Below are 18,446 nucleotides of genomic sequence, written 5' to 3'. Positions count from 1 at the left end.
TCAACCACACATGCTATTCCTCTGGGGCTATACTTACAGCCTAGGCACAAGTTTTTTATTAAAATCTTGTTCTGTTTGTGGTGTTTTGTCTGCATGCATGTCAATGTACCGCTTGTGTACCTGGTGCCCGCGTAACACAAAGAAGGCATTGGATCCCCTGAGGCTGGAGTTGTAGAGGGCTGTGAACTGTCATACAAGTGCTGAACTCTCAGCCAACGCTGATAACCATGAAGTCACCTATCGATCCCAAAACAATGTTTTCTATGAGCTTGATTAAATGAAGTGGCTTCGCCATGGAAAGCCCAGTCTGTCACTACAAAGGACCATGGAAAACAAACCCAGTTCTCATATAGTCTAGGATTCTTTTCTTTCAAAAACATGACTTCATTTCTAACTACTGGAAAAGCCTACCCATGAAGTAAAATTTCTTGTGATTACATGACTTAAAAGCACACCTTGTTCAATTTGAAGTCTTCCAGTAGATTGCATAAATCCAATGCCATTATCTGCTATGCACTGATATAACCCAGAATCCTCCATGATAACCCCGGTGATCTTCAGCACATTTCCTTCAGTTAGACGCCGTGAGGAGGAGTGGATAGGCTGTGCATTATGATACCAGGTGCGGTTGGGGGCTGGGTTCCCATGAACATCACAGGTAAAAAGTATGGTGGCCCCCAGGGACACCTTCTGATCGTGCAGCCCTTTAGAAATTGATGCGTGCTCTGAAAATAAAGCAGGCATGTGTAACCATAACATAAGACAGAGAAGCATGCTCTGACAATAAAGCAGGCACAGGTAACACACATAAGGAGAGTCTGCCTCTAGCACTGAGTAGTGAAATCTCTGTTTCTTACTTACATCCTCTGTCTGCTGTGGTCAAGAAACACTGAATGATCTACCTTTAACTTTCACCAGCAAATAAATATGTGGCTACTAGCTTAGAGACTGTTTTTTTACATGGGTCAACCTATTATATACTCCAACACCAATGAATACACACACACACACACACACACACACACACACACACACACACACACCATGCTCTCCCGGCTGTGCATGTAGTGAGGATGAGGTCCCCAAAACACATTATGCCAAATGTTCTATGCCACCCAGAGATACAGTTTATTCCACATCCCTTTACAGAAATGAACCAGTTCTGGCTACTGATGAGGCTACTTCTTGATATTCTGTGTCTCATTCTTCAGTCACAAATACCCTTCAAACATCAGTTAGACTAGGAAAATGACCCAATTTGAAATGAAACTCCATTTTGAATAAGTAAGACCTTACCCAGTACATTAACCATATAAGTGACATGTTTCACATCTCCGGACTTGTTGCCCACCACACAGGAATAGTTCCCAGCATCCGCTGGGTCGATGCTAGCTGTGGCAAGATGAGAGTACAGCCTTCTCCAGTTGCTTCCTGACACAGCATCCTGCCCATCCTTCAGCCAATACACTTGTGAGGCCGGGACCCCACTCACCACACACTCCAAGGTAACAGGGCTGTGAGCAAGGACGGCTAATGCCTGAGAAAGAGTAGGGTGAAGAATGTGAAAACCATCCGAGGAAGGACCTGGGAAAGGAAGGGAACACAGAATATTAGAAATGACTTGTGTCCACCCTCTCCGTTGGCTAAGCTGTGAACACCCCGGGGAACTGCTTCCATTTCTCCCTCATGCGACAAGGCCCTGTGCATAGCAAAATGATTTTTCTATGAGAGACAAAAATAAAAATATTTTGTAATTATTTTGGCATTTTGGAAATATAGGGGTTTTAAGTCTACAGCCACCTGTTACTATGCCTTTCCTCAGCTCAACAGTGACAATCCCAAATCAGCCACGGCTTTTGTCATACCGGATAGAAAGCACAGTATCTCTTGGTTTTCTACTCCAGTTATCCATCACTTCACCACTGCTGTAAGATTGTTATGTTTTTAGAAATGTTAAAAAATGGGGGCTGGAGAGATGCCTCAACAGTTTTTTGCAGAGGACCCAGGTTCAGTTCCCAGTATCCACATGCTTGTTCACAACCATCCATAAATCAAGTGCCAGTAGACCTGATACACTCCTTGGGCACCAGGCACACACAGGGTGCATATACATATATGCAAGCAAAACTCACACACATGAAATATATAAATCTTTAAAAACTACAATAAAAACAGGTATAGGACTACTCGATAACACACTGCTGGACAGAGATAAATGATTTTCCAGAGGACTGGGATTCTATTCCTAGCATTCACATTAAAGCTTACAGCCACCTGTATCTCTACTTCCAGGGAATATGAGTGCCTCTTCTGGCCTTTATGGGCACCAGGTATGTACCTTGTGCACTGATAGACATGCAGGCAAATACCCATGCATAAAAAAGTTAACAACTTTAACATTAAAAAAAAAAATCAATAAATAAAACCAGGATTGAAAACCCCGTTGGGCTTTCCTTTGCCAATGCTGCGTGAGCCAGCCCTGGGGGACTCTTCCTTCCTGAGCCACCAGTATCCTGCCAAATACTTACGACTCACAAGGAGCTTCTGGCCAGTAGGTTCAACTTTCAGCTCACTGGTGACAGGATTGTAGGCAGCACATTTGTAGGATCCCTCATCCTTCAAGGACACATTCAAAATCTGAAGATTTCCTGAGGGAAGGATTATGTAGTTTCCTGGGAAAAGTAGAAGGATGTAGTCAGGGACTGGGGATGCAGTTCAGTTGGTAGAATCTTGTCTAGCACAAAGCCCTGGGTTCAGCACCAGCATCCACCACATGAGATCAGACAAGGAGGCACATGTCTCTAATCCCAGCATGAGGGAGGTAGAGGGAGCTGTGTTAGAAGGGCAAAGCCATCCTCACCTCCAGAACTCCAGCCTCTCCCTTCCTACGGACCCCCACAGCTCAACTGGAACTAACAGCCACTACTGAGATTTACACAGAAGACTAGCAGTCAGTTCACAGCCAAAGAAGCTTTGGTACAAAAGAGAAAGAAAAGCTAAGCCCGACAATCCTCATATAGTGAAACCCCAATTAGAAAACCTTTAACAGGCAGAGTCAGAAAGCCCAAGAACCTTATCTGGACCACGACACAATGAGCACAAATCCATCTGGACACACATGATGTTCAGTCACTGGCTGTTCAACACGTTTCTCAATAAATACACAAGGAGTGGCTATTCTCAGCCAGCCTTGGCATTGCCATGCAGAGAGCAGACAAAGACCCTGAATTAATGCACTTAACATTTCAGTATGAAATGAGGTGACAGATAAAGGGGTGCCTAACAAACAAAAATACATACGGCACACACCAGGTGTGATACACTCTACCAAATAAAGGGGAAGAAAGTGACAGATCATCCTATTTATACACGACACAGTGGGCCATCTTCTCAGAGACGTGGTATTTAAATATGGCACTAAGAGCTTAAGGAGCGAGTCCATGGAGTAACTTGTCTAATGTAACCACCTGTCTCAGCTTCCCCTGAGAGCACGCCCCGAACAGGACTCACCTGTGGAATACTTCAGCCATTTTCCCCGGATCTTATAGCGCACCTCAGCTTTGGGGTTACTCTCTGGTACCCTGCAGCCAACGAAACCTGTGTTTTTCTCTTCTGCAGTAATAACATGCATTGCTGATGAATTGAAATCACCCAGAGCTGAAATACACAAGTGAACAAATGAATGCAAGACCATTCAAAGGAGGTGTAAAGCTTGGAAACATGTAAAATGACCATTTGTGCCAGCTGATCCCAGTCCTGAAGATGGCAGGACCTTTTTGATTTTCTGGTTTTGTTTGTTTCTAGACAGGTTTCATTATACAACATCACATAGCTGAAGCTAGCCTTGAACTTGTGATCCTCCTATCTCAGCCTCCCACTGCTAGGATTACAGGTGCATACCCCCACAGCCAGCAATAACATTTTCCCCCATGTGAGAAAGCTGCCAGAGCACAGGGCATGGTAGAGGACTGACAGCTGTGTCAGGGAACACAGGTTTTCAAAGTCACTGCCTTCAGGGATCCCTAAGGAAAAAAAAACTGCTCCAAAAAACACCAGAGAGAACTGCAAAGCATATTGACTCCCATTCTGTCAGGACAAATCCTTTCCCACCCAGAGGGATGTTCATCAAAATTCACTTTTCCTCCGATGAAACGGCTTCTGGGAATGAACCCAGGCCACTGTAAAGCACAGTAGCCCACTGCGCCTGGATGCACCAGCTTGGTGCTGCCTCCTTTCAGTTTAAACAGTTCACTGTGGACTGAGCAGGCTCTTTATTATCCCCACCACTCAAGGAAGCCAGCTGCCTGCCTCCAGGAAATCAACCCTCCAGTGTGTGTCTTGGAGCTGTGCATGGGTCACAGCTCTACAAAAACATTTACTCTTCTCAGTTATGACAAACTCACTACTCCAGGGGAGTCCAGATTGGTTCTGTAAATAGGGGTGCCCTCACAAAGCCGTTTTCCATTACTGGAAGCCACCGCCGTTTGAGAGGCAGATGGCTCAAACATACTAAGAAAAGCCATGCATTCCAGATTTTCCATAAGTTCAATTCTTCACATTCCTTTCTTTATAGTCAGTTTTTTTTTTCTCCCTGCTCCATTGGCCTGGTTTAAATTACAAAAATCACAATCCCCTGGCAATCGGGGGAAATAAAACAATTAGATATGAAAGAAAGGCAGAGGACTACATGACATACATGAGTGTCAAATCAACTGATTTGTCTGTATTGACACTAAGGGCTTTAAAAGATACTCAGAGACTGCTTAGAATACACTAGAAAACTGTCCTGTTATAACTTAAAAAAAAAAATCATCTCTACACTATGACTAGAGATTAAGCCATTAGGCTTGGCTACAGAGGTTCCAGTATCTTTCTCCAGCTATCTACAATCAAAGCAAGCTTAAGATAAGAACTCCTCAGACACATACACATCTCATATCCGTGCCCAAGTTTTTCCCACTATAAAAAAAATGCACATGGAGGGGTCTGATTGTTCTGGCAGCATGTGTATAGTAGAGGATTGCAATTTGATCATCAATAGGAGGAGAGGAGCTCGGCCCTGTGAAGGTTCTATGCCCCAGTATAGGGGAATGCCAGGGCCAATAAGTGGGAGAGGGTGGGGTGACAGGCATGGGGAGGGGGGAGGCAACAGGGGTTTGTTTCTTTTTTTTTTTGGAGGGGAAACTGGGAATGGAGAAATTTACATGTAAAAATATCTAATAAAAAAAATGCAGCATGGAATAGCAATCCCATAGATTTCAAGAAAAACAACAGATAACAAGATTAAATTACACCCACCTGCAGCGGACACTGTTGCAGGGCCACTCACAATGGCACCAACGCTGTTGTTGGCAACACACTGGTAGCAGCCAGAAAGGGAAGGGTTAAGAGACAGAATGGTCAAAGTCCCCCGATGAATCTTTATCTGTTCTGTATTTCTGTCCAGTCGTTTTCCATTATGCAACCATGAGATTCGGGCAGTAACAGGTTTAGCAGAACAATTTAGGACCACGGGTCTACCAAGCTTCTGGACAGCAGAGAGTGGCTCAGAAATAAAATAAGGTGCCAAGTCTACAATGGAACATTCCCGGGTGTGAATAGGAGATAGGAGGAAGGGTCAGAAAGCAGAGAAAAAAAAATACAGTAAATATGTTTCATCTGCATCTATAACTAAGACAGTCTCTCATCTCTATATGTGGTAGTTCTCAATGCTTATAAAAAAAATTCATAGGTTCATCTTCTTCCACCCCCCTTTTTTGAAGCAGGGTTTCTCTCTATAAGAGCCCCTGACTGTCCTGGTCTTGATTGGTGCACCAGGCTGGCCTTAAACTCACAGAGTTCCGCCTACCTCTGCCTCCCCAGTGCTGGGATTAAAGGTGTGCCACTATGCCAGGCCCCTACAGTCTCTTATAAACAGGTAATAAATGCTGCACAATGAACTACACATTGATATATCCCCTCACATAAGTATAAAGCAAAAAGATTAAGAAAGGCTTCAGCCCCAACCTCATCATCATTCTCCTCTTACCTGAGCTCACAGAAGAACACAGAATCGCAAGAACATACAGCAGTGTCCATAAGGGTCCGAGGTCTGGATGCATATCGCCCAATTACAGAAGTAGGCTGGGAAGACTTTCGGAGAAAGCCCAGGCCTCAGCTTACTGAAAAACATTCAAAAAAGAAAGAAAACTTCAACACTAAGAACCGCTGGCGTCTTTAAACTGATCGCCTTGTCTTAGGTTCCTTATGATCCCTGTCTTCTCAATCCACATACAGATTAGACACTAAACGGGGGTTAGAAGCTTTACTCCTTCTTCTGGAGACTAGGATACTCCATTACTGGAGAACTACTCAGAGCTAATGGAGATCACACTGAAGTGCGTCAAGAATGGAAGAGGAAGAACCATCAAGAGACACTGAGTCCTTGAGAGACAGATAGGGTACGGTGGGCCATGAAGATATTTGATTGTATTCAGGACACCATCTAGAAGCAGAAACAAAGGAAATAAATACAGAGGCCAGGAAATGAAGTATGAGATGCAGAGCCATGCCAAGGGTAACTTTTGGGTTTGGTGTAAAAGAGTAAAGAATGCCTATTTACTAAAGTAGAAAACGCAGAAAGTGTGATACGAGGTGAAGAAGGGGAAAGTAAGTAGTTCTGTGTGCCTGAGGAACATTTAAGACTATCAACTGGACATATAGCTACTACCATAAGGTCCAAAGTTGCTTAAGGGAGTCACAGGGAGAAGTCAGAGCTGGAAATGTAGATTTCAGATATAAGAAAATCGGGCACCATCTCAGACTTTTTATGGTGACTATGCTTGGAGAACAAGAACCTTTAGAGACTGAACAGAGAAGCAGCAACGGGGATGTAAAGAAAGAAGCAATGAATGGGATGAACCCAGGAGAAGGCTCTCTCTAGTAGTCATCAGAATAAGGTTAGCTCCTAGCCAAAGGGTACGATGCAGAAGGCCCATAATGTTGACAAGAGTGGTTCAGCAAAGAGAGGCTAACTTAATGGGAATGGAGGACATGCAGAGAGCAGGAGACAATGGGAGAAGGAAGGACAGACACTTCCCAAAGTCTGCCATGCAGCAGGAAAACTGGGAGAAACTGGCTGCAGACAGATGAATGGCTCTGGCAGATGTCACCTGAGGGAAAGGCACTTTCTGGGATGGATTTTTGTTGTTGTGTTGTTTTTAAGCTATCAACAGTAAGGTACATTTAGAAAACTTTTAAGAAGTCCATAAATCCCAGGGCTGGAAAAGACATGAAGACAAACCACCACATAGATGATGGCTGAGACAGGACTAGTGGGTTCTTTTTGGAGGCAAGTTAGAAATATGCCACGGAGCAAGAGGAAGAGGGGTAGAGCCCTCTCTGTTGAGGTATTCTTATGCTAATTCTTTGGTTCTTGCTAGAGGCAGGCAGAGGAGAATCTCGACCTAACTCTTTCAGCTAATGTCTTACAGAGAAACCTTACAATTACTCTCTAGTACTTAAAACATTAAACTAAGATAGTTGGAAACATTGGTGAAGGTCAGAAAGCAATGTCTGAATTTTCTCTTGCTAGATGTAAGAATATGATATCTTGGTGAGTTCTTAGCACACAAGTACAAAGACATATCTGGGCCACCTCTGAGTTTGGGGTGCCAGACAACAATGCAGAGGCAGGAGGCTGACTTTCCTTGAAGTTTTCGCCTCAAATACCACCATCACGCAAGTGTGCGTGGCAGAAATATGTATCAAATCACTCATTCACAAGCAAATGTTTTTCAATAGTGGATACCATCCTAAGAGGTAGATGTGGGACAATTTTCATTACAAACATAGAAATAAAATAACACAGACATAAGTTTAAACCTTACATTCTATTGGGAGAGAGGACAATGAGAAGATACAAATAAAATGAGTTGGTTTAACAATGTATCCTCTGGAGATGGCCAACTCCCTCTAAAGCCTGGATATCTTTCTGCTCTGCTCTCACTCTTCTAGTAACTTATCTGGTGACGTGGTATATCCTCCTGAAAACCAAGCATACTCAATGTAAAACTCTACTTTCCAGAAAAAAAAGCATTCTATCATTTTGTCCCTTAGAACAAAAGGACTACTTCAGGGCCACGGCAGTGGTGACACACACCTTTAATCCCAGCACTTGGGAGGCAGAGGCAGGCTGATTTCTGAGTTCAAGGCCAGCCTGGTCTACAGAGTGAGTTCCAGGACAGCCAGGGCTATACAGAAAAACCCTGTCTTGAAAAACCAAAAAACAAAAAATAAAACAAAAATAAAAAAGGACTACTTCAATATAATGAGACTTCCATGTATGCAATCATATTTAATAAAAACTGACTCTGCTCTAAGTATGTTCTAACTATCCTGTTTGTTCCTTCACTCATTTATTCTCTCCTGTGCCTATTTTAAAAGAATCAGCAAAAATGTACTAAACCCTTCCTCTGTGCTAGGCATTATGCTGGGCACGGTTATCAGGAACCTCTGCAGATCCTGCCCTATGTTCCTGGTTGGTTAAGCTGGAGACAGACTATGGAATACAACATAACAGGATGATGCGCAGTTGTCTACACAAAGAATGGTCTATTCACCATGGACAAAACTGGGCAATGAAAGAAAGCAAAGCAGTGAGTCTCTGAGTCAATGGCTCGGGATCTGCTCATCTGTGCCTCGAACTTGAAAGCTTACAAACGCAAGCTGATCTCCATCTCTGACATCCTTACCATTTCTGTTCCTGGTGACCCCTTTCAGAAGTGGGAACAGATGTACTGGCAGATGGGGTCAGTTGTATGAAAACCCTTTTGGTTTATTTGAACTATCCTAGTTAAGGGTAAGGACAGACACAGCAGTGGTGAAGGCTAAGTAAACACTCACTGACTTGTTAACAGGAGACACTCTGAGAAAATGTGGACATAGAGAATTGTTTCTTCCTTTTGCCAAGTCTTTCTTCAACTATTTATTTATTAAAAGGCAACAACATGGACTTTAAAGTGAACTTTAACCTTGGCACATGACCGAATTTATAGCTGCTCTTAAAAGTTTCACAGCTTATTATTTCTACCTAAATATGATTACATGGAGGATTCCTTGATAAAGCCTACTGGGCTGCTCTTTTACACTTTCGGACAATTTTTCCCTGTATAGTGATGGCTACCCTCTATGTAACCAGGCTGGCCTCAAACTTGTAATGATCCTCCTACCTCTAACTCCTTGATGCTCAGACTTCAGGCTTGATCCATCACGCCTGGCCATGTGATTAGTTTTAACATGATCTCGGGTGATTTTGGAAGTTAGAGAGAACCTATAACCACAAGAGGCCCTTACTAAACATCTGTGGGCTTGACTTCCATGTGTGCAGAGCTCAGGTTAGAGGACCATAAGGATAATGTCGTCTATGGGTCAGGTGACTTGAAGAGAGAAACAACAGAATCTCACTTCGGCCTCACCATTAAATGTCACTCACCACACAGAAGGTGAGACCAGTTCAAATCAGAGGAGACCCATGAGCAGCACACAGCAAAAATCACCCAATGCCATGTCACTTTCAAAAGTATCATCTTTGTCAAAAATATAATACCTTTAATATTAGCATTACTACTATTATTACTGTCTGTCTCTCTCCTTCTCCCCTCCCTTCCCCACCCAACACACACACACACACACACACACACACACACACACACACACACACACACAGTTTCCCCTGTATTCCTTCTGCCATGTTGCACACAAGTAGCCTTACCATGATGTCATCTCTCCCCTACAGACATTTATGTTACCTTCGAGAGAAAGCATCCCTCATTCTCTCAACAACATCATCTGTTATCCCAGACTCCTCTCACCCTCTGACACAGAATAGTGACCAACAGGTAGGAAGTCCAGAGAAACAGTACTTCTCCCTCCACCACACACCTCCTTACCATCACCTAAAGTTCTTTGACCTCTACTGGAACATAAACAGAATTCAGGGATTTCCCTGTAAAAATTAAAACCAGAATTGAGACTTCAACCATATCAGATGGAATAGAATTCTGATTAAAATCATACTATTGTTTGTTTAATTTCAGCATTTATCTCGTTTAACGTTTTTCAAAACACCCAGTATTAACATAAATGATGTATCAAATAAAATGTGTCCGTGTCTTTTCTTCACACAATTGACAATGTGTATGTTAGTTCTATAAAAAGAAAATTGTTAAGAGAAGGCTTCTATAAATACTCATTTAAAACACCCATACGTGCATATGAGTGAAGATTGTCCATAAATCTTTAGATACTCTTTTAATTATGTGTCCTGAGGTTATATTCTTGGAAGTAGAATTCCCACATCATGGATATGGACATTTTAGTTTGTTTTTACAATGTTCTGCCTGCATGTATGTCTACAGGCCAGAAGAGGGCACCAGACTCATTACAGATGGTTATGAGCCACCAAGTGGGTGCTGGGAATTGAACTCAGGACCTCTGGAAGAGTAAACAGTGCTCTTAACCTCTGAGCCATCTCTCCAGCCCCAAAGATTTTTCTTTTAAATTCATATCATCAAGGTGTTTTTCTCAAAAGAAGCCCCTGTCTAGTACAATTAAGTAACTGTCTCCTCAGTTTAAGTGCAGATCCATGTACTTTATAAGCCAAATGTGGATATAAAATATAACTGATTTACTCACTGAAATGTATGACCACATTCATCACACTGTTGACCTTTGATGACAAAAAGGATAATGGACATAAAAATCTGCTTTTAACCCTAAATCCATCAAAAGGGAAAGAAAGGAATCACTGTAGTTATTGTGTAGTTTTAATTTATAACATGTATTTCTCCAAAAATAAAATTATATGCAAAATCTGCTGGCACTCAAAACTTCAAACTGCTGTTCAAAAATATAATCTCCCTCCCATCCTGCTTTTATTTTGTCTATCCATCACATATAAAATAGAAGTACATGCAGCTATTTTCCTAACTTAAAGAGGTAGTAAAATAAACTAGGTTCAATTAGGCAACACACACATGTGCACGTGCACGCATACACACACACACACACACACACACACACACACACACACACCTGCTTAAATTTCTCTAACTCACTGTTCTCAGAAGGAAATGATTGACCATGAGAATGTCCTTCAATCACTTTCTTAGGTAATCACACCCTTCCACTGCAGTTCTGAGAAGATGTTCCATAGTCACTGTGTTCCCAGGAAAGGCTCTGGTAGGAAGAGTGCTCCCACAGACTGTAGAGTACCAAAAAGAAAGGAGAGCAGCGACAAGAAGCAGGCCCACTTGTCTGCAAATTGGGTCCACTCTTTCCTTCACAGGCAGACAGGCTCAGTATCAGCGAGCACAGTTCTGCTCCTTGGATCTTGAGGTTCAAGGAAGAGCTGTTGCATCCTAAGCGGCCAAGATTTAAGCCTTTCCCTCCCCTCCACACAGGTGACTGTGTGTGTAACAGCCACAGTTTCTGCACCATGCTGGGTTCAGCTGGGTTTTTCTGGCAGCAGGGGGCTAAAGGTATACCTCAGCTCAGCTCAGAAAGGAAATACTTCCCTAAAGTTTGCTTAACTCATTGTTCAGGTTGTGAACTTACTGCTTTTATAACCCCTCTTCAACATGCTGCCAGAATAGCCCTTTGGGGAAAACCCTTCCTGAGGTTTTAGATTTGATTACTTTGTTTTTGAAGCATCACTTATGCTTCCCTAAGGCTGACTGGCCCTTTCTGAATTACCCTGCTCCCTAGCACACCCCAAGTCCCCCAAGGCTGACCAAGGCTCTTTCTGAATGACCCCTTCTTCTTCTCTTGCCCTAATTGTGAACAAAATCTTGGCTTTGGGATCAGTATGGTTCTTCAAAATAGGAAATTCTTTAAGTTAGTTTACATTTTAAAGGAAATCTTACTCTTCATGAAATGTGATCTTAATAAAGAGAGAACTAATTCCTATTTCCAATCAATTTCAAAATATGCCATTTAGCAACTGTCGAAACAAAAAAAAAATATTTTTCTGCACTAACTAAAATCTAGACTATGCTGAGGGGGAAGTGTTAAGTGCAGGAAGATTAACCCAGTACAGTTACAGAGAATTCAAACACAAGACATTTTAAAAAACAAACAAAAGACCACATTTAACCACCTGCTTATTAATCATATACAACTTTGAGTCTCCTGTCAATTTTTTCTTCATTCAAAATATTTACATAATTTAGTGAAAACACTAACATCATTTCCTAAACAAAGTTTTCCCAGAACCCTTCTCTTGTAGCAGAAGTTCGAGTAATTGATTAGTCAACACAGGATATCTCTGGGTAGCCTTGGCTGTCCTGGAACTTGCTCTTGTAGAGCAGGCTGGCTGTAAACTCAGAGAGCTGCCTGTCTCTGCCTCCCAAGTGCAAGGATTAAAAGCCTGAGCCACAACAACGGGTTCAGAAAACATTTTTTTTTTTTTTTTTTTTTTTTTTGGTCACAGTGGCTGTTGAACAGCTTTTCCACTTTGTGTATGGTTCCTTTCTATGCAGTGTATCTTCTAAGATGCTAAAAGCAAAACCCTTCAAAAGGTCATATCTTGGCATTACACCTTTAAAGAAACAACTACCAGTTTATGATTCATTTCGTCCTAAGCATCATACTAAAAAACTGAGTTGCATGTTGATCCTCACAACAGGGGGCTTTGTGGGTAGAGCCAAGTAGGAAAGCAGAGAGAGTGTTCTAATCTGTCTAAAGCGGAGGTCCCATTTCTAAGGGTCATGAAGCAGCCATATTTCATCTGCTGCCTTTTCTCTCTCCTGGAACTTTAACTTAACTAGCAACACAAGACAGCTAAAAGTCCTTACAACAAACAAACAAAAGACCTTCAAAGAACTTCTTCATAGTCCTTATTGTCTATCACCTCTACAAATCGGTTTGCAGTGCCCAATAGGTTTTTTTTTTCTTATCTATGAAAGCTGGCTTTTATTGAGATGGAGCCTAACATAATGTTTCCACTACAATCTGTGAAGACCACTTTCAATAAGTGCCTGAGTTTGTAAGAAAGAAAAGTTTTCAGAGTGTAAAGCAGTTACGTGTGAAGAGACGGATGGGCAATGGAATCAACACATAGACACTAAAGGGAAAGACAGAAGAGCAACAGAATCACCTGTCCAGGTAACACAGGAAGGACAGGAGGCTTATTTCACCTAGACCTGGGGTTAGGGCTTCTCAGAGGAGGCAAGAGAAATGCTGCAGGTTCAAGGTCAGCCTAGGCTCTTCACAGAAAGATAAAATATATTAGATAAAATCAAAGTAAAAAAATTAGGGAATGCAGCTGGGAGAATGGTGAAGAGGGAAGAATAGGAAGAAACAGAGTCTAAGCAGATGGATGGACAGTGTGTACACAGAATCTACATAGAGAGAGTAAGAAGTATACGGGCCGGAGCACGGCATGATTACATTCAGAGAGGGAGAGCTATACACTGGTACACAGCAAAAATAAAAAAAATAAAAATAAATTAAAAATAAATTAAAAAAATAATATATATATATACATATATATATATATATATATATATATATATATATACACACACAAACATATATCACATTAAGGTATTTGGCTTTCATTCTGACAGGACTATTTTCCATAGGAGAGGGCACGGCACGCTCAGACCTGTACCTGTGACATGCCATCCACACTGCAAGGTGGAGAACCACTGAAGACAAGTTAGGAGGCAGGTATAAAAGAGAAAGGAACTCGCAAGAGGGAAATGGTCCCTAACATCTGGACATATTTAAACGATATAAAAGGTAAAATTGACAGGACAAAGTTCACAAGCGATCCAGTCTGGGAAAGAATGTACAGCTCAGACATCGCTGGAATCCATTTGTCTATTCCCTTCCTGTTTCCTGGCTGCTCTGACAAGAAAGAAGGAACCAAAGCCACAGTCTACATCTGACTACAAGTGACCGTGTAGATGGCCTGCATTTTCTCACACAGGAAATCCACGAGAAACAGCAGGGCCTTTGTGCTTACTGTCCGGTAGGAGCTGCAGGGAATGGGGGTGGGGGGGCACCTGTGGAGATGCGGAGAGGGATGTAACTGGGGATCTAAGAAAGCTGATTGGACTTGTGGAGCAAGTTACGAATGTGGGGGTCAACAGCAAACAGAACTGCTGGCCCGAATAGAGGTGGGTAGGGCAGGCTGAGTCCTGAAATGGCTCCCCATCTGAAGAAGCAGGAAGTTCTCACTCAAAGACTAAGGAGCCCAACAAAGCAGCTGCTGGAAGAACTTAGAAAGGTGGAGGCAGAATCGATTACCCAGGGATGAAACCGAAGAGCCTTGATTGGAAACCAGTCCTGAAACGTCACTAAGTCAACCTCAACCCTCCTCACCCCTCTCACGTGTCTCTAAAAGGTGCTGTGAGTGAGGTAATCAAGTATGTCCCGCATCCCTAGACTGTCACTCCTTCATAACTATTAAAGGACTTTCTGGATCAGTCTCCTCACTGTGTGTACAAGAGGGCTCCCAAGATGAGACAGCAGCTGGCATTCATCTGTCAGCAATTTTACAACAGGGACTGGAGGAGGGCGATGCAAGGAGAAGCAAAGAAAGTACCATCAGTTTAGTCACAACAAATGCATTCTCTAATAGTGCGTATAGTGGTTGGCATGGGGTTGGGGAGGAAATACACTTACAAACTAAAGCATCCCTTAAAGCAGCTATGTGCAACAGATAACGATGTACTTATTCTGTGACCTGCTGCATAGCCTGGAGGTAGGAGAAGGAATCTGCCAATCTCACAGGAAGGTTCCAAGCTACCAACTCTAGAGCCCTGCTCTCTTGGTGAGCAAAGTGCTCTCAGTGTAAAATGCAGACAGTGGCATCTGTACACACTTCTTAATGACCCTGCCGTCATTCAGATCAGCCTTCTTCTTAAAGGCTGGCACTCACAGATTCTCCAGCCTTTCCCCAACCTCCCCTGGGTCTCAGATGAGCCAGACAAACAAACAAACAACCCTGCTGCCTGCAGAAGTGTCTCCTTCCACTGAGGACCAGAAAGAGTAGAGGGAAAAAATGGAAGTGACGTAGGAGCCGTGGCACCAAAAAGGCCAAGTGAGCAAAGAAATAATCAACTCCACATGACCCACTCCAGCACCGACACAATAGAAAGGGCCTAGGACTAACCCCAGGAAAGGTCACAAGGATCAAGGGTCACAGTGAAAAAGGAGGCAAGAGCTAGGAGCAGCCAGCTGCAACAGGCGTCAATGTGGTCCTAATTAGACACCAAAAGTCACTCTGAGCGCAGGCTTAGGCTCTATTCACAATATTTGTGTGTTTTTTCAAAAGACACACCAAGAGTTCCTTTCCCTCTTTCTAACAGATGACTCCTTCCTGCTCTTGAGCACAGGAAACCGAGAATGGTGGAGTCCAGATAATTCTGGCATCCATCATGAATGTACATGAGAGTTAGAAATAGTTACGAGCATAGAGCATACAAATGGTGAAACAATAAAAAGCAACTTGGGAAAGATCAATGAAAAGACAAAATAGGGCAAATTTCAAGGAATTACTGTGCAAAACTGCCAAGTCGACCCTTGCCTTAAATGCAACACTCAGTAGATTTTCAAGTTTATTGTTGGCATTGGCTTTGTGGGAAAAAGTAACAGAATTATGGTAACCGCAAAACAAATGCTCAAAGAGAAGTATTTTAAGTTTGCTAAAAACTAGCTAAACTAGAACAGACTAGACTGGTGTCGTAATGCTGCCATCAGACACTTGGCTAGCCTCCTTTGAAGGGGGATGAGAAGGAAGAACATGGAAAGAGTTGAAAAAAATCCTAAGGTAATATTATTAATGCTGTTGTTTAAAAGCTCAGAGCTTCACTTAAACCACATGATGCACTGAGCCAAGAATTTCCCTGGCAGTTACAAAACACGACCTTCACTGGGTTAGGTTTAGATTATATTTTAATAATGTGGGGAGGGGGGCTTAAGGAGAAACTAATTTCCATAAAGTTTATACTAATGTATACAGACAAATCAATGATGAAACAGTAAATGAGGGGGGAAATCAGAATTCTTAGAAGACTTGGGTCAGTGCCTGTGAAGGACAGATCTATCATGGTGACTTTTCTGCCTCTCTACCTATTGAATTATATGATTTCTAGAATGTGGAACATACTGATCTTAGTTTCAGGGTTTCTATTTCCTCTTTAAACCTGGCTATACAAAAGAACTGAAAACCCCTAGATTTCTTTGCTCTATTTAGTGACGAGAATTAGGTCAGACACAGCTTCATCAAACCTGCCATTCTACCATGGATGAGCAGCTGTGCACTGATAATAGGGCTCTCCAGGCTCATTCAAAAGTTGACACACAAGTCAATCACAGATTACCACCTAGTCAGTACATAAGGGGCCCAACGTGACTGATAAGCCAAAACATACATAAAAGCACAGTGGTCCTTACCAAGAAAATCTTCACTTCAGAAAACCTTATACCATCACAATTCAATTAAAAACAAAATAATGATCAAGCTACAATGCCCTGATGAACAAGAAAATAGGAAAACAGGTCAATTAAGTTTACAGTGTCTTTGTAAGTATAGCACTTTATATATAGCATGAAGTGCTTGCCCAATCAGAAAAGCCTAAAAGTTCATCAATGACACAAGACCAGCCTGACTATAAGAAATGAGGTGTAATTTGCTGGAACAACTGTTAGACTCAACCTAAACCAGCCAGAAGCTACTGCATTGTAACATTACATTGGGTGCCAATAAACAAGGTAGCCAAAAGAAACACACCTGGATACAGAGACAAGGCATGTGTATGTACACACTGACACAGATACAGGAGCCAGCATGGAAGACAAACATTCCAATGATGCTACATGGCACAAAACGTTTTTTTTAATTCTCTATTAATTGTCACCATCAACATATAAATGAGGTACAAAAATCATCCTCATAATTATACCTCTGTCTAACTCCGTAGAGTCTCAACTTCAGTATCATAACCCAATATTTTCATTAATGGATATTTCAAAAACAATCAAGAGTATAGAGTTTTAACATACTGTAATCAGTACATGATAAACTCCAAGTTCCTTGGAACAGTGACAGTAATATAAGAATAAATAAAATTTTAAAATTAGCATCCACTCCTGACATTTCATAGTAGTACTGAATCAAGCTGCCTTACTTTTGTAGGATATATTTTCACATAGAAATTCCTGTGGGTTCTGACACTTCTTGTCATGATTGACTTTCATGTATAACATGAAGGGGTTTTGTAGTGATTTTTTTTTCACTTACAAAGTTTTTTTTTCTTTTTCTTTCTTTTCTTTTCCTTTGGGGAGTGGGGATAGCAAGAAAGCTATACATTGGATTGATAATTTAACTTGTCCAATATCTCTGACTAAAAACCACAGAGGGCCAGTGTGGGAGAGATGGTTCTGCTCATAAAGTCATGCACAAGCATGACAAGTTTGTTCAATCCCTGGAACCCACATAAGGTATAAAGAGAGAGCAGACTCCATGGAATTGACCTCTGACTTCCACATACAGACCATGACGTGTGTGGCCCAGCATGAATACATCATGTGTACACATACACATGCATGCACACGTGCATGCACATACATACACATACACATACATACACACACACACACCACAATCTATTTAAGTGTTTTAAGTTCTCTAAGGAATATTTTTTTTCAATAATATTTACAACAAAAGGCTGTTTCTGCTGTTTTAACAAAATACCTGGGACTGGATAATCTATAAAGAGGAGGGATCTCTTTGGCTCTCACAGTGCTGAAGGCTAGAAAGGTCAAGAGATCAGTGTGGTATCTGGTGGGTCTTTGTGCTATAGCATTCCATGACAAAGGGCAAGAAAAGCAGGGAGCAACCGATGCAAAGGGCATCATCACCATTGGGAACCCAAATAGGATAACTTAGACCTTGGGTGGCATTAGTCCACTCAGAGGGGCAGAGATTTCACACCATTAGAAAACCCACTGCTCAATGCTACTCTGGGCATATATTTAAACCATGTCACGTGTCTATAGCCAAAGGACCTCAGAAATAAAGGATGGCTAAGGAATGGGGCAATATATTGATAGATATAGATCAATAATAGAGACCCTATTTCCTAAAATGCTATGTCTGACATTAACACTTTTATATAATCAGGGGAATTTCAAGGGTTTTTTATTATAAAAAAAAAAATCAGAGACAGAATTTCATTTGTAAATATTTTAAAACAAAATTATTGGTTGGTAGACTAAACTGGTGTGTTTCCCTTTCCTTAATTATGAGCATGCAGGGATTGGCAAGATGGCTCAGAAGGGAAAGGATACCTGCCACCAAGCCTGACAACCTGAACTTGATCCTTGGTCCCAAATTCTACATAATGGAAGGAGAGAACAGACCTGAAAGATCTGTTCTCTCTCTCTCTCTCTCTCTC

The 18,446-nt window shown here is 41.9% G+C and overlaps 1 protein-coding gene across 3 annotated transcripts in view; it reads right to left on the bottom strand.

The window, feature by feature from the left end:
• Positions 1-18,446, bottom strand: part of Cdon (cell adhesion associated, oncogene regulated) — an 87,605-nt gene that overhangs the window by 50,059 nt on the left and 19,100 nt on the right. For 2 of the 3 annotated variants that reach the window (XM_031345349.1, XM_031345350.1), the window contains exons 2-7: positions 6,029-6,161; positions 5,299-5,571; positions 3,511-3,657; positions 2,529-2,672; positions 1,297-1,584; positions 456-725 (exon numbers count right to left, since the gene is read on the bottom strand). In XM_031345349.1, coding sequence (XP_031201209.1) covers positions 456-725; positions 1,297-1,584; positions 2,529-2,672; positions 3,511-3,657; positions 5,299-5,571; positions 6,029-6,101 — 1,195 coding nt within the window. In that variant the 5' untranslated portion in view covers positions 6,102-6,161. Of the gene's footprint in view, positions 1-455; positions 726-1,296; positions 1,585-2,528; positions 2,673-3,510; positions 3,658-5,298; positions 5,572-6,028; positions 6,162-7,868; positions 8,172-18,446 lie in introns of those variants that run through there. The other variant, XM_031345351.1, reaches the window with a different exon arrangement.

The sequence above is a fragment of the Mastomys coucha genome, unplaced genomic scaffold (genome assembly GCF_008632895.1).
Source record: "Mastomys coucha isolate ucsf_1 unplaced genomic scaffold, UCSF_Mcou_1 pScaffold23, whole genome shotgun sequence".
Classification (NCBI taxonomy): domain Eukaryota; kingdom Metazoa; phylum Chordata; class Mammalia; order Rodentia; family Muridae; genus Mastomys; species Mastomys coucha.
This window is presented reverse-complemented; position numbering and strand designations above follow the sequence as displayed.